Source organism: Ursus americanus, chromosome 1 (genome assembly GCF_024610735.1).
Source record: "Ursus americanus isolate L20-20 chromosome 1, mUrsAme1.1.p, whole genome shotgun sequence".
In the NCBI taxonomy this organism is placed as follows: domain Eukaryota; kingdom Metazoa; phylum Chordata; class Mammalia; order Carnivora; family Ursidae; genus Ursus; species Ursus americanus.
In genome coordinates, this window is record NC_142127.1 from 23,179,986 (window position 1) to 23,201,049 (window position 21,064).

General features: G+C 34.3%; 1 protein-coding gene across 1 annotated transcript in view; it reads right to left on the reverse strand.

Annotated features, from left to right (window-relative positions):
* Window positions 1-21,064, reverse strand: part of LOC148110721 (low-density lipoprotein receptor-related protein 1B-like) — an 851,096-nt gene that overhangs the window by 324,546 nt on the left and 505,486 nt on the right. The window contains exon 7 of the mRNA XM_087861868.1: window positions 15,142-15,399. Coding sequence (XP_087717994.1) covers window positions 15,142-15,399 — 258 coding nt within the window. The remainder of the gene's footprint in view (window positions 1-15,141; window positions 15,400-21,064) is intronic.

A 21,064-nucleotide genomic window follows, 5' to 3' on the forward strand; every position in this document is an offset into this window, starting at 1 on the left:
CCTTGTTTCAATCTGTACTAGCCTGCTCTATAGCCATAATCCTGGGCTTTTTGTTTGTTTGTTTGTTTTTGTTTTTTTATTCCGTTCAGACATTTATCATTTAACTGCCTCAGAGATGAAGCATCTCATTTTCTGCTAATGTAGGGATAAGAGGTTGCTTCGCTGTAGGGACTAGGGTAGGGGATCTAGTAGCCGAGCTATTCTGAAAATAGGTTCTAAGCTAATCCACTTATTACTAGTCTTATCCTATAACCCCACCTTTAGAGGTGACCGGATTCTAACTTTTGAGCCTCTCCGAGGTTCTTTATATTGCCATCCCATCTACACTCAGCAAAGCAGAGAAACATTAAACATAATTCATTCATCATTTAATCATCTGCTCTTTATTATCCAAAATTATCTCAAATGCTTTATCTCCTCTCTCTTTCTTTCTTTTTGGATTAATAAAATTAAAGACATTTCTTTACAGCATTTACAGGGGCATTCCAAAAAAGAACAAATATATTATAAACACTTCTGTTCAATCTGCAGTGTTTAATGGAAAACCCCTGGGGACAGTTTCAAGCAGAAAAGTTAGATGTCTGTTTAGCTTTTTAAAAAGATCATTCTAGCTGTTGTATGGATAAAAGGGATAAGTCTGAAAGCAGGTGACCAGTTAGGGAAGATTCTGTAAATTCCAGGAGAGAGATGGTGGCTTCAAAGAGTATCAGAGCAAAGGTGAGCCTATGCAGTATATACTATACACATTTCCTTTGTCAAAATTAAATATATAATCATGTTTAAAGGAACACATGTTAAGTTATAGTCTAGCTTAGATGAAGAAGCCAAGAATGATAGAAAATTTGAAGACATCACAGAAAATCAGAAACATTCCAAACACAGATTGCTTCTACCCACGTGTCTATTCTTTTTGTATATTATGACTATTTTAGCTTAGCATTTTTATTTCCACACAAAGATCGTCCCTCAAGCTGTGATGTTGCCTTCACTAAAGAGAGTTATATTGTTTCTAATGTAAATATAGAGAAGAGCAGGTAAAAATAAAATTTTAAAAATGGTAAGATTGTAAAGAAACTGTTTTCCTCCATTTATGTGTCTCTTGGTTTAAGTGGTAAATTAACATTTAAATTTTATATCATATTTCTTTGCCAGAACATTTGAAAATGCTCATTGAATGATAAGATGTAATTGCATCTATTTTTATATGTCACCATAATCTTTATCAAGAAGCATGTACTCACTTTATCCCTACATGACATTAAATAAACTGAATTGAGTAAACAAAGCCTCTGTCTGTTTGGTATAATAATTAAAATGGTATTACAGAAGTTTAATTTGGTGTACTGTGGGCAGGCATATCCTTAATCGAGAATAGACTCTGGCACATAACAGAGCTTTCTCTTTTTCCTTTAACTAATGAAAGACTGCCTCTTCTTAGGCTCCAATTCTGTTTCTTAAGCACATGAAATGTAGTCAAAATGATCATCAAGGCCAGCTCCTTAGACGAATAGTCACAAAGTTCCACATACAATCTGTGCATGTCTTTATGAGAAAAGACAAGGAAGGTGCTTCTGACATGGGACGGTGGGCCAATATTCGGTAGTTGTGTAAGTCTTCAGTGTTCTTATGTTTTCTCTTGTGAGGAAGGAACAATTGTTCCACTATTTCTCAATTCCATCTTCTAACCCACACTACAAACCAATCTTATTTCCTATAGTGTATGCACTTAGAAAATATGCAAGTGTTATTCTCTCTCTATAGCAAAGACAAAATGAAACAAAACACACAAACACACAAACAAAAAACAAAACCAGTTTGCACAAATGTTTTTCCCACTAGCCGAACTTTGCATTCTTATTTGACTCAAATAAATTCATCCTTATTTGACAACGCAAATGGTTCATCCTTTGTTTTAGTTTTATTGGTCCTCACTTCATCCCAAACTACATCTATCCCAAATCTTAAGAGCTTCACCTGAAATAGTGTTTAGCCCATGGTAAGTGCCCAGTAAATGTTTCCAAATCAATACTGCTGTTCTGTTCAGGCTAGTCTTTGCTCAAGAAACTCCTTGCCTAAAATCTGTGTCCTCACCTCTAAATCAATCAGTTTGGGAGTCATCTTAAGTCACAGCCCCTTTGTTCTTTAATCAGCTGCAATATTTTCCTTGATTTTACCTGTGAGCTCAAATTTGGCAGGTCACTATTTTTTACCCAGGAAAGATGTATATAAGAAGGTTTTACATTATTTAATGTGGACAAGTACTATTACAAAAGCAGATAACAATTTGCTGGAATGAGTACCCAGGGTGAGTTACAATAGTTGAGGGATGATAGTGCCACATAACAGTTGGAAGAATAACGACAACTGGTGAACCTAAGTGAATAAGAAGGGACAATAAACCAAAGATCAGAAGACTGCCCTGACAAAATGTTGTACTGGGGATGAAATGCCATCACATCTATTTTTGCATTAAAACTGCCATATCTTGACTTCTACAGCCCTACTGCTTCCAATTCTCTACAGTTCTTCTTTGCTGTCTATTCCTCCCAAGAATCATTTCATGACTCTCAGACCTTTGCAGCTCTTATTAAGAATTTATTGGCACCTTGCCCATGGTTTGTCTCTGAGACCACTGGTTACCTTGACTTCTGGTTGCACACATTGGATTACTTCAGATTATCTTTGACTCATATCCCTAAAAACACATTTTTTAAAAAGATTTTATTGTTTTATTGGAGAGAGAGAGACAGAGATAGTGAGAGAGAGTAGGAGCAGGGAAGAAAGGGAGAAGCAGGCTCTCCTCTGAGCAGAGAACCCAACGTGGGCCCAATCTCAGGGACCTGGGATCATGACCTGAACCAAAGACAGACACTTAACTGACTGAGACACCCAGGCATCCCTAAAAACACAAACTTTTGATTAAATGATGATTATTACTATGCATTTATATTATATATAATGCAATTATCATGTCATCTTATATAATATTACATTATTATTGTTTATTGTTCATATTTGTCATATTTCTTAATCTATCCAAGTGACAGACCCAGAATCTGAAACAAAACAAATAAAAAATGATGTGTTTTCCTGAGTTATTAGTTACAATGTACAATAAGAGAAGAAAATGTACTGATTGTATTTCTAGTAGACTGATTCTGTAAATAGAGGTTTAGTTGGACCAGTGTTATCAGTTGCATTGGGTCTGGTAGGAAAAAAAAAATTCAAGTGAAAGAGCCAAAGACAAATATTTGTAAGATGTTTCCTCATCTATGTTAACTACTAGCAAACATTTTAGATTAAATTTACTCTACTGTTAAGATTAATTACATGATGGTAATGAAATGGCATGAGTTCTTTGGAGACATATAAATAATAAAAAATAACAAATATTTTTGGTTGTTTTTATTTACTTATTTTATTTAAAAATTTTAAAAGTTAATCTCAAGAGTGAAAAACAATCACAAATGATCATTTTAATTTATTTGACCTGGGTGGAGATTATTTCTAGCATTTACACTTAAGCATTCCCGAAGGTTTTAGAGCATATCTGAATTAAAGACTAACACAGGAGAAATCCAGATTTAGTCGATCCCTGCAGTGACAAATTTACAGTCCTCCACCTCAGACATCTGATTCTAATGTTAGCCTAAGAACAGTATATATAGAGGAAGAGTTGTTTCTAGCAGAAACCCTAAGAAAATTATGTATTTGTTGAATATTTGTCTATAATAATCTTTCAATACTTTTAAACTTTATATAACGATGCTTAGAAATTGGGGCACCTGGGTGGCTCAGTCATTAAGCATCTGCCTTCAGCTCAGGGCATGATCCCAGAGTCCTGGGATGGAGCCCCACATCAGGCTCCTCTGCTGGGAGCCTGCTTCTTCCTCTCCCACTCCCCCTGCCTGTGTGCCCTCTCTCGCTGGCTGTCTCTCTCTGTCAAATAAATAAATAAAATAAAATAAAAAGAAGGAAAGAAAGAAAGAAAGAAAGAAAGAAAGAAAGAAAGAAAGAAAGAAAGAAAGAAAGAAAGAAATCTGATGCTTCACTCAGTATGAACTATAGGCATACCTTGAATATATTGTGAGTTCAGTTCCAGACCACCACAATAAAGCAAGTTTTAAGTGTAATAGCATTCTGTATATATAAAAAAAAAACAATGTACATACCTTAATTAAAACATGTTTTATGCCCAAATAATGTTAATGACACCTGAGCTTTCAGTGAGTCACACCGTTTGCTGACAGAGGGTCTTACTTCAATGTTGATGGTTACTGACTGATCAGGGTGGCAGTGGCTGAAGGCTGAGGTAGCTGTGGCCATTTCTTAATATAATGATGAAGTTTGCCACATCAATGGACTCTTCCTTTTACCCACAACCTCTCTGTAGCATGCAATGCTATTTGATAGCATTTTATGCACAGTAGAACTTCTTTGAAAATTGGAGCTTTATCACCTAAGTTTATGTAATATTCTAGATACTTTGTTGACATTTCACCAATCTTTGCAGCATTTTCACCAGGACTAGGTTCCATCTCAAGAAACTACTTTTTTTGTAACTCTTCAACCATTCAAGTTTTATTGTAATAATGCAGCAATTCAATCACATCTTCAGGCTCCACTTCTACTTCTAGTTCTCTTGCTGTTTCGACCACATCTACAGTTACTTCCTCCATTGATGTGTTGAAGCCTTTAAAGTCATCCATGACAGTGGGAATCAACTTCTGCCAAACTTCTGTGAATGTTGATATTTTCACCTCTTCCCATGAATCACAAATGTTTTAAATGGTATTTGGATTAATAAATCCTTTCCAGAAGGTTTTCAGTGTATAGGCAGTCCTTATTTTATTGTGCTTTGCATTTTTGAACTTTGAATATATTTCATTTTTTCCAAAGTTTAGTGGCAAGTTTCTAGATGCCAGTTTTCTAACTGTATTTTCTCACTTCATGTCTCTGTCTCACATTTTGGTAATTCTTCCCGTATTTCATGGTTTTTCATTATTATATTTGTTATGGTGATCTGTAATCAGTGATATTTGATGGGCTCCTGTCATAGTTTTGGGGCATCATGAATCAAACCCATATAAGACAGTGAACTTAATTGATAAATGTTGGAAATGTTCTGACTGCTCCACCAGCTGACCATTCCCCCTTCTCTCTCTCTCTCTCCTCAGGCCTCCCTATTCCCTGGGACATCGCAGTATTGAAATTAGTCCAATAAATAACCCTACAATGGCTTCTAAGTGTTCAAGTGAAAGGAAAATGTCACGTGTCTCTCGCTTTAAATCAAAAGGTAGAAATGATTAATCTTAGGGCATGTCAAAGGGCAAGACTGGCTGGAAGCTAGGATTCTTGCGCCAGTTAGCCAAGTTGTAAACGCAAAGGAAAAGTTCTTGGCAGAAATGAAAAAGGCTATTCCAGTGAACACATGAATGATAAGAAAGTGAAACAACTTTCTTGCTGATATAGAGAAAGTTTTAGTTGTCTGGATAAAAGATCAAACATTCTACAACATTCCCTTAAACTAAAACCTAACCCAGAACAAGAACCTAACTCTCTTTAATTCTATGAAGACTGAAAGCTGAGGAAGCTGCAAAGTGCAAGATAAAGGAGCAAGTGCTGATATAGAAGCTGTGGCAAGTTAGCCAGGAGATCTAGCTAATATCATTAATGGAGGTAGCTACACTGCACAGATTTTCAGTGCAGACAAAACAGCCTTCTATTGGAAGAGGATGCCATCTAGGACTTTTATAGCTACAGAGGAGAAGCCAATGTCTGGTTTCAAATCTTCAAGAGATTGCCTGACATCACATTGGGCTAATGCGGTGGGTGACTTTCAGTTGAATCTAATACTTACTTACCATTCCAAAAATCCAAGGGCCCTTAGAATTATGCTACACTACTCTGCCTGTGTTCTGTAAATGGAACAAGGAAGCCTGGATGACAGTACCCACCCGTTTACAACAGGGCTTACTGAATATTTTAAAAACACTGCAGAGACCTATTGCAAAAGGAAAACACACACACACACACACACACAAGAATTTTTTCACAATATTACTGCTCATTGACAATGCACCTTGTCACCCTAGAGCTCTGCTAGGTGTGTACACCAAGATTAATGTTGTTTTCATGCCTGCTAACACAACATCCATTCTGCACCGATGGATCAAGGAGTAATTTTGATTTTCAAGTCTTACTATTTAAGAAATACATTTATTTTTTTAAAAGATTTTATTTATTTATTTGACAGAGAGATAGAGAGCACAAGCAAGGGGTGCGGCAGGCAGAGGGAGAAGAAGAAGCAGGTCCCCAGCTGAGCAGGGAGCCCAACATGGGGCTTGATCCCAGGACCCTGGGATCATGACCTGAGCTGAAGGCAGACGCTTAACCAACTGAGCCACCCAGGCACACCAAGAAATATATTTCTTAAGGCTATAGTTGCCACAGACAGTGCCTCCTTTGATGGATATGAGCAATATATATATATATATATATATATATATATATATATATATATATATATATATTTTTTAAGATTTATTTATTTTTAGAGAAAGAGAGAGAGAGAGAGAGAACACATACAAGAGGGGTGAATGGAGAGGGGAGAGAATCTCCAGCAGATTCTGAACTGACAGCAGAGCCCAAAGCAGGGATCGGTCTCATGACCCTGAGATTGTGATTGAACTGAAACCAAGAGTTGGAGGCTTAACTGACTACACCACCCAGGCACCCCAGCAATACAGTAAATGTTAAGCAAGTTATGTACACTGTTTTTTTTAGACATAATGCTATTGCACACTTAATAGACTATAGTATAGTGTAAAAATTTCCTTTATATTGACTGGGAAACAAACAAACAAAACTTGACTTGCTTTATTGTGATATTCACTTTATCATGGTGATCCAGAACTGAACTAGATATGTCCAAGATAAGCCAATATAATTCAAGGGGAAAAAGTTGGAAAATTGAGCTTGTGTTTATCAAAATAATTACCTTGATTCTCCTTGTAATTTTGTGTGAATCTCATCCCATGGAAATAGGATGGACAACATTAATTGAGAGTCCCAAAATAAAAGCTCAGGCCTAACATAGAATGGGATGGAACACTGAGCTGATTATTTGCATAATTCACACATTAGAAGCATTTTGCCTTAATTATCTATAGTTTAGGAACAAACATCTTTTTGCACAAATTATCTAAGTACCTGCTGTAATTCCCAATGGCCTTTTGTGTGAGTAATCACAATCATAATGCACCCCTCCACGTTCAAAATTTTTGTGGAGATAGCCATAATGAATCTAATTTAGTCAGTTATATTCTTCTTACAAATCAAATCCTCAAAGCTCTGAGAGAGAAAAACTTGCATCTGATACAGAGAAGTTTAAAAGAAAGCTTTATTTCATTTTAAATGTCTTTTTAAAAATTTAACTGAATGTTGTTCCTGTTGAGAACTTCAGAGACAACTAAATATCTTTCTTTGTGATAACAAAAGCAAACAATAAAAGGATTATTTTCAAAACCTGCATGTGTATGTCAGTAGAATCCAATGATGCCATCTTTCTTCCTGCCAGACATAACCCTTTTTGTTTTGTTTTGTTCTGTTTTGTTTTGATGTCCATGAAGGAAGATGAAATACTTGACCAGTTTCTGAAATCCATTGAGAGGAGACAAATAATGGACTGGGTCTAATGGGGTACTTTGGCGAAAATATGGGAGTCTTTTCTTTAAGTAAAGTGATGATTCCAAAGAAAGATAAGAAACTGTAAAAACACACTGACATAATGTGAATTAAAAAAAAAAAAGTTATTCTCAAAGGAGTATAACCTGCTCCAATACCGGTTTTACTGAAGTTGTAAGTAACTATGAAAAAGCAAAAAAATAATTTCAAGTAAGAAAAAATTGATATTAACTATTTGTAGATAAAAGACACCCCAAGATCTATGCTGGGTACTCTGGATTGGCCCTCTCAATCTCATTCTGTTTTCTGTCCATTTGAAGAGACTGAAAAGCCTTAAACTATTTGCCACACAAACTCGAAGCTGTTTTTGGAAGCTCACTGACAGGCACTTGGGAAGTTGGAAAAAAAAAAAAAATGGGAGGCCATTTTCCTGCCCATTTTAACATTTTTGATTGGGAGGCACGATTGCTGTAAGTAAGGCATTTGCTTGGAGTAATTCTCAGTGGCCATCACCCAGGTCCCTCACAGGAAGCGGCGTGGGCGCAGCAGGAGTGGCCTCGGCTTCATCACAAGCGTTCCTGCTTCCGGATTGCAGCTGGGGACATCCAGTCTCCAGTTGTCAGGGCTTCAAAGGCAGCTGCCACTGCAGCGGTAGCAAGAGCAGTGGATTTTTTTTTTTTTCCAGCATAGTTCTGATACAGAGAATCATGGCAGCCTCTAAAGTTCTGTCTTATCTGGATGTCATTTCAAAGGCACAGTCTAGAATTCTCTCCTTCATATCTTCCAACAATTTTGAGAGCATTCAGTATTAAAGCCCTTCCTGATTCAAACAGTGAGGTGTCTGTTGCCCACACAGAACCTGGACTGATGTACCAAAAGTTATTCAGAAAAAAAAAAAAAATAGTATTCTTTCAGACATAGTGAGTCTTCTATGAAGAAGTCAGAACTTTATAATAATTTTGATTTCACCTACCTCTCACAAGTCCAAACAAATCATCAATATATTTTTAAACAATACAAACAATCAAGTCTTAAGGCCAGGTGAGGTATTTCATATGGATAATAAATTGTTCTTACCATTTCAGATAAGTTGAACTGTTCTACGAAGCCACAAGGGAAACCATAAAGGTTTGTGTTGCTATTATTGCTGTTGTTGCAAAATATTTCCCAACAATAACAACAATTAAATGGAAGCTTCTTTGGCAATAGAATTCTTGCCTTTTTGTGAATTTTCAGGATTAAAAACATTGTCTAGCACAATTTTGGGGTGTGTGTTATTATATGGATTTGTTGGAAAGTTAGTCTCGTTGTTGACGAGTGGTACATAAGGCTTCCTTAACCATTTAGTTTTGGAAATGTAGCATAACTACCTAGTTTTGAGTGAAATTAAATTGAATAATAATACTTAAAGAGACAGAAACATTTTCTTTAGCATCACCTTAAAACGGTGAGATTAAAATGCTATGGATTAATTCTCACATTAAAATAACAAAAGTTGCTAAGAAAACATAACTTTATCAAGTAAATGTTGTCATTAAGATGATAACAATTTACAGACTATCTTAAGCCCACATTTAATCATTAGATTTGCAAATTCAGGAACATTGTTTGAGTTGTTCACCAAAGGATTAGCAGGCTTTGGAGAATTATTTCATGTTTACCAGACTCCCAGGAGACTAAGAGATCAACCAGAATGTCAATTTGTTAATTTACAACTACTGGTAGGATGCTGCAGTGACACAATTAATAACAGGCACCCACCTAACAAATTCCTCCCTAGAGGAATTTGGTGTGTGAGAAACCAAACCTCGAAGTTATTTGTTAAGCCCAAAATCAAAGCAAAGGGAATTCCGTATAATGGAGTTGAGGCCTTCTAAGTTTTATGAGGTACTTAGAAAATTATCAGGACTACACTATGGAATGCTACCTTTTTGACAACTGACACCTATGAATATGCCCCAACACAGTATATATATATTTTTAATCTAGACCTGTATGTCACAAACTTTTTAAAAATCTTTCACCATCTATATTACCATCTCTTTATTTGACATTGCTATTTTTTTAAATTTAAAATCAATTTAATTAACATACAGTATATTATTAGTTTCAGAGGTAATTTAGTGATTCATCAGTTTCATATAACACCCAGTGCTCATTCCATCAAGTGCCTTCCTTAATACCCATCACCCAGTTACCCCATCCCCCAGCCCCTCCTCTAAAGCAACCCTCAGTTTGTTTCCTGTAGTTAAGAATCTCTATTAGTTTGTCTCCCTCTCTGTCTTTGTCTTATTTTTCTTTCCCTTCCCCTATGTTCATCTGTTCTGTTTCTTAAATCCACATAGGAGTGAGATCCTTTGATAGTTGTCTTTCTCTGACATTGCTCTTCTATCATCAAAAGGTTTTGTCAGCATACTTTTTAACCAACTCTGGAAAAAAATGTTAAAATTTAAAAGTTACCGGACACTGTCTTTTTAAAATTAGTACTAAAACGTACTCTTTGCTACATCCTCAACCACAAATGATCTTTTAGGCTACGCCTTTTCCTGGAATGAATTTCACATATGTGCAAATCTTTATTGCATATCTAATTCCTATCAGCTCCAATTCTGAAACAGACTCTGGTGTTGTTATCATAATCTCAGAGTATGTGGTATCTGGACCCTATATCCTTCGTGTGCCGACTAAAAGCAGTTAGGCCATTAGGAAGAAATAGCTAGAAAACTGTGATTATAGTAAGTCTCTGCATCTTTTTGCACATATAGTTTGTATAGCTTTAGCCACAAAGACAGTGAATATATAAAAATATGATGAGAGAATCCAATCTGAGTGAGTCTCCCTAAGACCTTTAAAGCAATATTTTTCAAAGTGGATAACATAAAACCCTAGATATTTGGGATGTTAATACATATTAGGCATATATACACACTCATACCACCTCCTTAGACGCAAGTGTCCAAAGAAACACACTCACAGACACACCCACAAAAATATCAATCAAGTGTTTAGTACTCAAGTAAAGGGAATTCTGGGCTACACAAAGTAAAACAGGTACTTTACTGAAGGATTTTGAATAATCTTTAACATGCTACGTATATATAAATCTCCAATAGGTTCCATAGCATACAAAATTTCCTAAACTTATTTGACCATAAAGTCATTTTTCCAAAAATGTCTTACAGAACTGGTGTCCCAAGGAGCATATTTTAGGAACTTGTATTATAAAGATACTGAAGTGTACCTATTGCGAGTGATTAGGTGGGAGAAAAATAAGAAAGGGATAAAAAGGGGGAAGAAACAAATATTCTTCCTTTCACTCACACGCGTGCGCACACACAAACACACACAAACGCACACACACATAGGAATACCTCAAATTATGAGAAAAACAAACACAAAGTAATGGAAGGAGAAAGTATGTTTAAATCTGGGCAGGATCTTAGCGGTTATGAAATAAGTTCTTTCATTTTAAAATGATTTGCGTAACGTCAGATACCCAGGTAATCACAGAGCTAGGACCATATCAACTCACCATTCCTTTTACCCCAAATATTGTGGAGATAGAAATATAAACCAGTGTTAAAATAAATGTACAAGTCACAAGATGTTAGAGCCTGAAAAAAATAAAATTTAAAATTTAAAACCCATAATCTTAATCAAAAACTGAAGTGCTACACGCTAGTTTTATTACTTTGCTTAATTATGCTCCTACTTCTCATTGCCTTTACAGTTGATGTTAAGTTCCTATTGTAAATGTGTCTACAACATTAAAAATTTGTAATGGTCAAGGAATATGAGGAGAAAAAAATGCCCAGTTTACTTGGCATAAATTCTTTAAGGAAATGCAATATAAAAAGAAAGAATTAAAGTAAACAATTATTATATTTATAGAGAAAAATTATCAAATAAATACTAAGTTAGAAATTATTTTACTAGGACTACTTCCCATAAAAATAATATCCTCTTTTTTTTCCTTCTCTTTTCTCTCCTTCCCTCATTTCCTTCTTTCTTCTATCACGATAGAGTTTATCAAGACAGAAACAGATTTTAGTAATTAGATGTCATGGATTTCAAATATAGTACATGATTTATTTATTCATCATGAAAAGAACATTTTAATTTCCACATTTCAGATTGGTAGATTAGGAAAACCTGCTAAATATTTTGTTCTACTTGGTATATGGCGTCATGATGGGATCACCAAGAGAGTCCCACTTTGATTATTAAAATCCGTAATGAAACAAGCAGACATGTGAATCTAGACAAAAAAATACTATGAGAATAATGATCTAAAAATTCTATGTAACATCAAGCAAAATTTGTACGGGAATACACTTCTGGTGTGTAAGGTATATTTCACCAAATTCATAGAAAAAAAATAACAATTGAAGCTTAGCACATGTCTAATATCTGCTTTGGTGAGTTTCAAGCATGTTGCCAAATGACAATAAATAGTAATTTAGTTCTTTGCAGCCTGACAACTGAACTAACAATAAAGACAAATTTATAGAGGAACAGAGTGCTGAGAGTGTTTTTTGTTCTTCTTTTCTTTTTAGTAGGCATTCAGGACAGTCTTTTATGATTGCGTACTGAATGTAAATCAGAATGGTTTACTTACTTCAAAGTATAAATTCATCTAATGTTAATGTAAAAATTAAGACATAATTTAATATCACTGCCTACAACATTAAGCATATGGTAACAAAAAGGAATTCTGAAAGTTCCCTGGAAATGTGTCCTCAGATCAACATCTTTGCTAATTTTAACTCTTTCTCCTCCTCTCTCTTTTTTTTTTTTTTTTTTTTTTGAGAACTCAATGGGTGGCCTGATCACTTTGCTAAAATTCCAGATTCCAGCAGGAACATGTTGTATTAACTAGCTACATACACACACACACACACACACACTCACACACACAGCACAGTTATAGATATTGTTTGTGGAGGATTTGGGAGGTTCTTTGAAGGCACCAGTATTTGCCCTTCTAATGTAGAAGAAAGAATGTAAGATTTAGCTGTCCCATCTCTGCCTTTGTTTTAGCCATTCAGGATTGTCTAATATATCTGAGGTCTGTAGCTAAAATTTTTTTCTATGATAAAACAGGAAAGGCATACAGAAATGTGGTGTGTATCCAGTGAGATGAGATAGAAAATACAGATTTTAATATTGCACTGAACTGTTTAAATAAACCATTATGCAAATTTTAAGTGCAAGTCAGTTTGACCTGTAACGGTTGTTTTTCTCCTCACGGTAAATTTTTGGAAAAAAAATTATGTTTATTTTTTTCAAAAAAGAACGCTTTCCTCAGGCAAATTCAGAGAAAAGCATCTATGGAAGAGTGGATAGTGACAGGTATTCAGGCATACTCCCATCAGTTCATTATTTTTACTTATATGGTACAGCAGAGATTTTATGTAATTATACATGCAAGGAATATTCCAACTTCATTATCAACTCAAAAATTGTCACAGTGAATGAACAGCCCACCATATCTAATGGCAGCTATTCTCTGACATGTTGATAAAATTCATGGTTTACAAGCAAGGATAGAGGAGACCAGCCCTGCTCACACCTCTGTTCCACTCCCATCATTAAATTACTTCCACACATTTAATCACTTTTTTCTACAGTGACTGAAATTGTATACCTTAAATCTGACTTTATCTGACTTTGTCAAAAAATATTTATTCTAATTAAAAGATTTCCATTGCATTTATTATTTATAGCTCAAAATGAATGCTCTATTCAGCATTTCAGTGAATTGCTTCACAAAAATGACTTTAGTTTTCTAGATTTGCCAAGGATTGTCATATAACAAATGCAATCTAAGTTACAAATTATATTCTATAGATGTTCTAATGTGCAATTGCTTCACCATCCCTAGATTTACTTAAAGAAAAAAAAAAGTTGTTTTAAAAATATATATTACAGAAGAAATTGCTACTACTAATAGAGCATATTAGATGTAGAAAAGTTGCTTAAGTAAACCTGGAAAATAATTTTACCTGGCAACTTAGTGAATACCCTAGCTATTTGACTGCCATATTCATTCCATATGTGAGGGACAAATGCATTGGATTAGTTAAGGTAATCACTAACGTGGCAGAGACTGGGTACTTTTTTTTTTTTTTAACAGTTTCCAGCAGCTGGCTCAGCCAATGGCTGAAATACTCAAATCACACAGCACCTCTCCTTGTGCAGGCAGCCCTTGTTATTTACTATTTATTAGGAATTATCGTTTTCCATAGAATCCTTGAAAATAGCCAGTGTCTACTGCTTTTACTAGGCATTTTGGTCCAGTGTCACAATAAATGGCTTTACCAATTCTTTCATTTATGTTAAGAGGATTTTCAAAGCATTGGATTCTATTTGTTAAACATTTATTTATGTTCATTTAACCATATACAATCATACCTTTATATTACATTTTTTATAATTTTTGCCACCGGTTCATTTAATATAATGATACTTATTACATATTACAAGGTACTGTTTTCTTATGTTTAATAAAGATTAATAACCAATCCCTTTAATTGTATGTCAAAAATATTAATAAAATATAATTATCGAATCCAAATCACCAAACATTCTACATCTGAAAACTACATTATTTCTATCAAGCACTTTTTTTTTCCTTCTTAACTTGACTGCATATTTTTCTTTATTTTTCTACCAATTTTTATGGTAGCAGCGTTTGCAATAATAATTTTTTTTCTGTAAATCATAAAATAAATGGACGTATCTTAAAATTCTCATGCATACAGTTTCCCCAGGCAAGCACAAGTAAATTTATACTCCTGCGTTGGAGGGGTGGAGGTCAGGAGAGATAGAGAAAGAGAGAGCACCAGCGCAGAAGAAGGAACGTGTGTGTCTGTGTAACAATGTGATTTCAATTTACAGTAATACGCAGGAAGTACAGTTGCTAGTTTGTGGATTTCTAGCATGAGAAATCAAGGTAAATCAAAATCACAAATCTCTCTTTTGGAAGATGCATAAAAACTCTGATTTGCTAAGAAAAAAGTCAACAAACACAGGTAGTTGTTACCAATTAGCATGAATCTAATAGTTTTAAGGCATGTTAATAAACACTACAGTTGATGAGTTTATAATTATCAACTCTGTTTCTTCCTTTCTAAAAATCCCACCTTCACTATCACATTGCGAACTATCACTCAGTGGCAAATTACAATTCTCATTTAGGTAACACTGTAATAAGCATTAAAGAAAATTAAAATTAACTCTGTAACTTACTACTTACATGAACAGTGAAACTATACGTGTATGTGTGTGTATATTCAAAACAGGTAGTGAATACACTTATTTAAGTGTATTCATATTTGCATATATAGGTTTCCAATAGCCAAATACTATGCTAGAAAAATCTAAGAATCTTGTTTACTGGTCTGTAAATGAAATCCTTAAAGGGTGACATATAATATGAATTGAAATACTCACTGTGGAAGGATTGAAGAATATTGATTGTCCACTCATCTGTTAATCTTCCTGTTTTTGTTATCTGGATACATTTGAGTTGGTTTGAAGATTCTCTTGATTCGATCCAACAAATCATGTCTTCATTATAAATAAAATCCAGAGTATAAATTTCATTTCCATTGACTGAGCTCAGGGTTGCCATTTTACTTCCATTAAGATAGAAAACCTCAATTGTTTCAGAATTTGCAAGTAAGAGCATAGGCAACCTATCTGTAGGTTCTGGAATAAAAGAGAAAGAGAGAAGTGAGTTCAATGAGTCAATTTTTTTATTTTCACAATTTTGCATCACTTACTAAAACCTAGTCATATATTTTAGTGCATCTTTAAATTTCAAAAAATGCTTGCAAAAGTATTTATTAATAATTCCTATATATGCTTCACTATGTATTTCAGTTAACTTCTCTAGGAAAACATAGACCACTGAGCATTTGTATTCTTTATGTTCTTAGTTGTAATGTGTTGTGTAAACATGAGGACGATGCTATTTACTTTCATTGTTGGTAAATAAATAAGTGCTGTGAGTTGTCATTTGGTTTTTTTTTTTTTTTTTTGGTTTTGTTTTTTGTTGTTTGTTTGTTTTGATTTTTTTAGCAAGGAGGATCTGGACTGACCTTTCCATACAGAGTTAGAGGCTTCCCTTGTAAGCAAGGGCATGCCTTTTTGAGGTGGATGTGTGAAGCCAGAAATGGATTTTCTAGAGTGAAATATGCAAAGCTCATAAGCCCATACAAACAGCACCTGTGACTTAAACCACACTGGCTCCTTGACTGACCCACATTGCCTTGGTGACTAGATTATGATTACTGAGCTACTTCTTTCCACGTTCCTTCTCTATAGTCAGGAAAATAAGATTGAAGTAACATAAATTTGCTTGATATTACTTTTAGAACAATTCATCTTTGCTTATGTTAGGAGTAGTGAGTTTTTAATGAATATGTACTAATTGACCAAAATTCCAAAGCCCATTAAGATTTAAAGGTAACAGTAAAATTTCATGTAAAATTAGTATTGAAAGAGTTTAGTGATACAGTCATAATCAGAGTAGCTTTAGTGATAATTAGGAAATAAAAAGTTTGGAAATCCTCAATTCCTCTTTTTTTTTCTGCCCTACATCCAAAGTATCAATAGATATCTTTGATTCTGATGCCAAACAGATCAGGAATCCCACCATTTCTCAGTGACTGTTACTAACTACCACCCCGCTCCAAGCTGCCATCATCTCTCAACTAGATCATTCCAAGAGCCTTCTACATGGTTTCTCTGCTTTCATCAATGCCCTCCTCCTCTTTAGTCTATCTCAATACAATAACCAGTTGTACCTTTAAAATGTTAATGTCAATCAAGTCAGTCTTCTGCCCAATTCCTCAAAAAGCTCCATTTCAATCAGAGTAAAAGTCAGCCTTTATAATGCTCTATAAAGCCCTCCATAATCTATATTCATTAGCTGTTTGACCTCATTTCCTTTATCCCCTTACTACTCTCACCCTTGCCATTTCCCTCCAGACAAACCACCCTTCTTGCTGTTCCTTAAACAACAAGCCAAATAAGCTTCCATTTCAGAAGTTCTTCCTTGTTCCTAGAGTAATCAACCCCATATATTGGAATATCTGACTTGCTCACTTCCTTTAGGGTATTATTTGAATGTTACCTTTCTGGTGAAGACTTCTCTTACCACTTTGCTTTGTGAAAATCACAAGCCCTTACAAACTCTTTATACAAACTCCCTATAAACCTTCCCTGCTTCATTTTTAACTTATCACCACCAAACATTGTGTGTGTGTGTATATATATATATATGTATGATTTATTATTTTTACTTCTGGTGCTATATCTCTAGCATTTAGAATCTAGCACTTATTAAATACAAATTTCTGAATACATAAAATGGACACATGGAATTCTTGCAGAGTAGAGTCTTTTAGAAGAATTCGCTGAAATGTTACAAAATAATTGGTTTTTTTAACTGATAAATGGAATCCAGTGAAAGACTGGCTAACAGAAAATTTCATAAACATCATTTGATCATTCAAGAAACTGACACTGAACTATTGTAAAGGTAGGACAAAAGCAAATATGTATATTATGAGTAATATAATTAAATAAGTCTAAACTTTTAAATGATTATTTAATGGTCTTCATCATTTCTGATGTGAGTAGGGATATCAGGGTCCTTGTATTTTACTTAGATAGAACAGCATTTGGATTTTTACCCCCTAAGGAATTAAATCAAACAAGGCATTAAATTCTTCTCCACCTACTGAGAGACACTAGAAGTTTTTGACTTAATAAAAACATCAAAACAAACAAAAATAAACAACAAGTCTCAATGAGATTATACAATTAATTAGCCCAACAAAAAAGAAGTCTTTAAAATGTTGAGACCATTTCCACAATAAAGAGTTCCTTCAGAAGAATTAGTAAAATTGTGGATTATCTCTGCTTGACATAACCTTGTCAAGGGACCACATCAAGCTTGGTTAGCTAGTTGGCTTCTCTCTTAACCTCTTAAATCCATCTTGAACCATGCAATGCTTGCCCTTGCCATTCCCTACTTTGGAAGTCCAGACTTAGTCCCTTTTCAACACTTCTAGCTCTGTTGTTTTCCAATTGACCTTAGCACTCCTGAAACCTGTTGGATCATAGATTTCTCAGGTTATGAAGGGGTCTTAGGTGGCTGTGTTATGAGGTTAACAAAAATATATTGCCAGTCTGTCAGTGCTTACTGTTTTCATTTGACAACCGAAATGACCTTTAGTGAAATTGCCTCTCATTAAAAAGTGAACCACTACTGAACATTTCTTTGCTTCCAAGCTTTATGAGAAGTCCAGATGTAGACAATAATTTCTTAACTGGTTGCCAGTCAGTAAATTTACTTATGTAATAAATGTTCTTTGGAGTGAGGCTAGAATATGAAGGAATACTGATTTTCCCTTAGAAACTGAGATGAAAATGAATTTTTTTAAAAGATTTTATTTATTTATTTATTTGACAGAGAGAGAGACAGCCAGTGAGAGAGGGAACACAAGCAGGGGGAGTGGGAGAGGAAGAAGCAGGCTCCCACCGTAGGAGCCTGATGTGGGGCTTGATCTTAGAATGCCGGGATCACGCCTGAGCCAAAGGCAGACGTTTAACAACTGAGCCACCCAGGTGCCCCCGAGATAAAAATGAATTAATGGTCAACACAGGCAATGCTTACTTGACATAACTGATCAATCTATCTGATTTTTATAGTTGCTTTTTGAGTGAATCAGTTGATTGTTTTAATGCAAAACACAGCACCCACTGATTTTATAACTTTTGAAAACAGAAAACCAACGTAGTCATATGCTTCATAATTTGAGGTGGTTTGATTGATAATGGTGACTTTAAAAATTCAAATGACACACTGGAGGAAGGATACTTCCTCCAGTTAGTTGTGATGTGCTTCATTGAAATAATATTCATGTGTCTCGGTTAATTATTAGCTGTGGTTTCCCTCTTTACACAAATAACATAAGGCCTACTTATGGTAGTGGGAGGGAGCCAGTGAAACAAAGAACCCACAAAAATAATCAGGGGCTAAGGATATAAATCCTTTTTTTTTTTTCTACTTCATGAAAGCCTGCATAGGTAATCTGCCTCAACCCACACTACATCTGATCTCCAGTGTGCATCATTACCTCATGTTTCCACATGCCAAGGTAAGAGCATTATTAGCTTGGGTAACAAGGATATAAGTCTGATCAGAATAAACGTGATGTTCTTTAAAAATGCCGTTCTTAGAGTCAGTGGACAGTTTTCCCAAAGGAACAGTTAGAAAGCACATTAGATGACTTTAGTCAAAGGAATACCTACATCAACTCTTAGAAGTAATAAATACTAACTTTCCATATAGAAGAGATCAAAACGTAAGAAAGTACTCAATGAATATTCTAACTTAGAGAACCAAGACTTAGCCTGAATAAACCTCTCCAACAGGCTGTCAATTGTGTCATGCTGGGGAAGAAAAATTATCCTCATCTTCTTCACCATTCACCATATGTCAGTGGCATAAAAAACAGGTATTTTCTCTCCCAAACAGCTATAAAGATATGTATTCATGATCTGTATGATCAGAAAGTGTTTTTTTCCTATCATATATGTTATATTAATCGGAGCTACAATTTTTGAAGACTGATTAGAAAACTGTGAATCAAAAAGAGAAACTTGGAAACACAGAGAAGCTCATCTGAATAGATTCATAAAAATGCCTGTTTAAATTTCAAGCCACTATAACCACATCCTTGCAAACATATCCTTATCCTCTCATAGTCATGAATATACTAAATGTATATGTATATACTTATAATAATATGATTTTGACAGATGGTTAATTCTAAATGAATGTTTTCAGAGTGAATAAAACTTATGTTTCAGGTTTCTTTCAAACTCCTATTCTTCCATTCAATTCTAACAATATTAGTTCAGCTATTTTCCTTTTACATGATTAGAATTATGGATTCAGGTACTTACACATAAATATAAACCTAATTAATATTTATATTATAACAAATGTATGTACATGGATATATACACATGTAAAAGTTTATTAACTAGTTACATTGTATACTAATTTCTCTGCAATTGTGAGCAATTATCTCCACTGAATGAAGTTCAGTCGCTATACCTTAATATGCATTGAGCCAAAGATGAAAAAAACAAATTAAAAAACAAAAAGAATCTCAGGTTCAACTGGATAAAAGTTAAATAGTGACTCACATATAAAATACATAAAATGAAGAATCAGAGTAAGACTGAATGTGTAAGAAAACAGAAAACTATTATCAATGCAGCCCAAAGAATCAGTTGTTAACAAATACAACCTTGAAATAACTGAAAGAGGAGTTTTTAAAGTTGTGCTTTTAATTTATCATATACAAAGTATATAAAGTCTTTAAAAATAATAAAAATGGGATGGTTAGAAATGTGAAAAATGCTAACAATTTGTAATAAAAAATTATGCAATGTGCCATAGAAGGTGAACTACAAGAGGAAACAAAATGAAGAGCAATCTGTGTAAAGAGACTATAAATTAAAAAAAAAAAAAAGTCTTCCAAATTTGTGCAAAAAACAAAAAGTTGAATATGAAGTATTAGGAAATTATCTAGTTTAAAGAGTGAGGAAAAGCTTTATTGAAATGAAATAGAGATCAAATACAACCAACCCAAACTAAAAATGTGAATGAAGTTAATGTAAGTGGAAAACAAACAAACAAACAAAAACGGGATTGAAATTTTTTTTCTTTTCATGTCGAAAACATACATGGTGAAATTTGTTTCTCTGTTTCCCTCAACTATTTTTTTAATGGAAAAATATATTTGCTGAACTGAATAACTTTTAGAATATCATGCCATAGATCAGAGGAAACTACTATATCACATTTTATAAAAGATAAAATAAAATATGAACCAAATGTGGAAACATTAAACTGCATGAAAAACAGTATTGAGCTAAGCAAAAAAAAAAAAAAAAAAAAAGCATATTGCTACATCTCTGCTATAATTTATCTTGGCACTACTTTTTATTGTCACAATGTATTTATGTTAAATTATTGTTTGGATAAAAATGCTTTATTTATTGTATTATTATTTAGTATTTATAGATCTAAGGTATCCAACTAGAATCTGAAGATCAGTAAAACAGTCTGCCTTCAGGAAAAATATAATCTAGGGGCACCTGCATGGCTCAGTCGGTTGAGCATCTGCCTTTGGCTCAGGTCATGATCCCAGAGTCCTGGGATCAAGTCCTACATCAGGCTCATTGCTCAGTGGAGAGTCTGCTTCTCTGTCTCCCTCTGCCCTGCTCATGCTCTCTCTCTTTCTCTCTCACTCTTTCTCAAATAAATAAATTTTAAAAATTTAAAAAA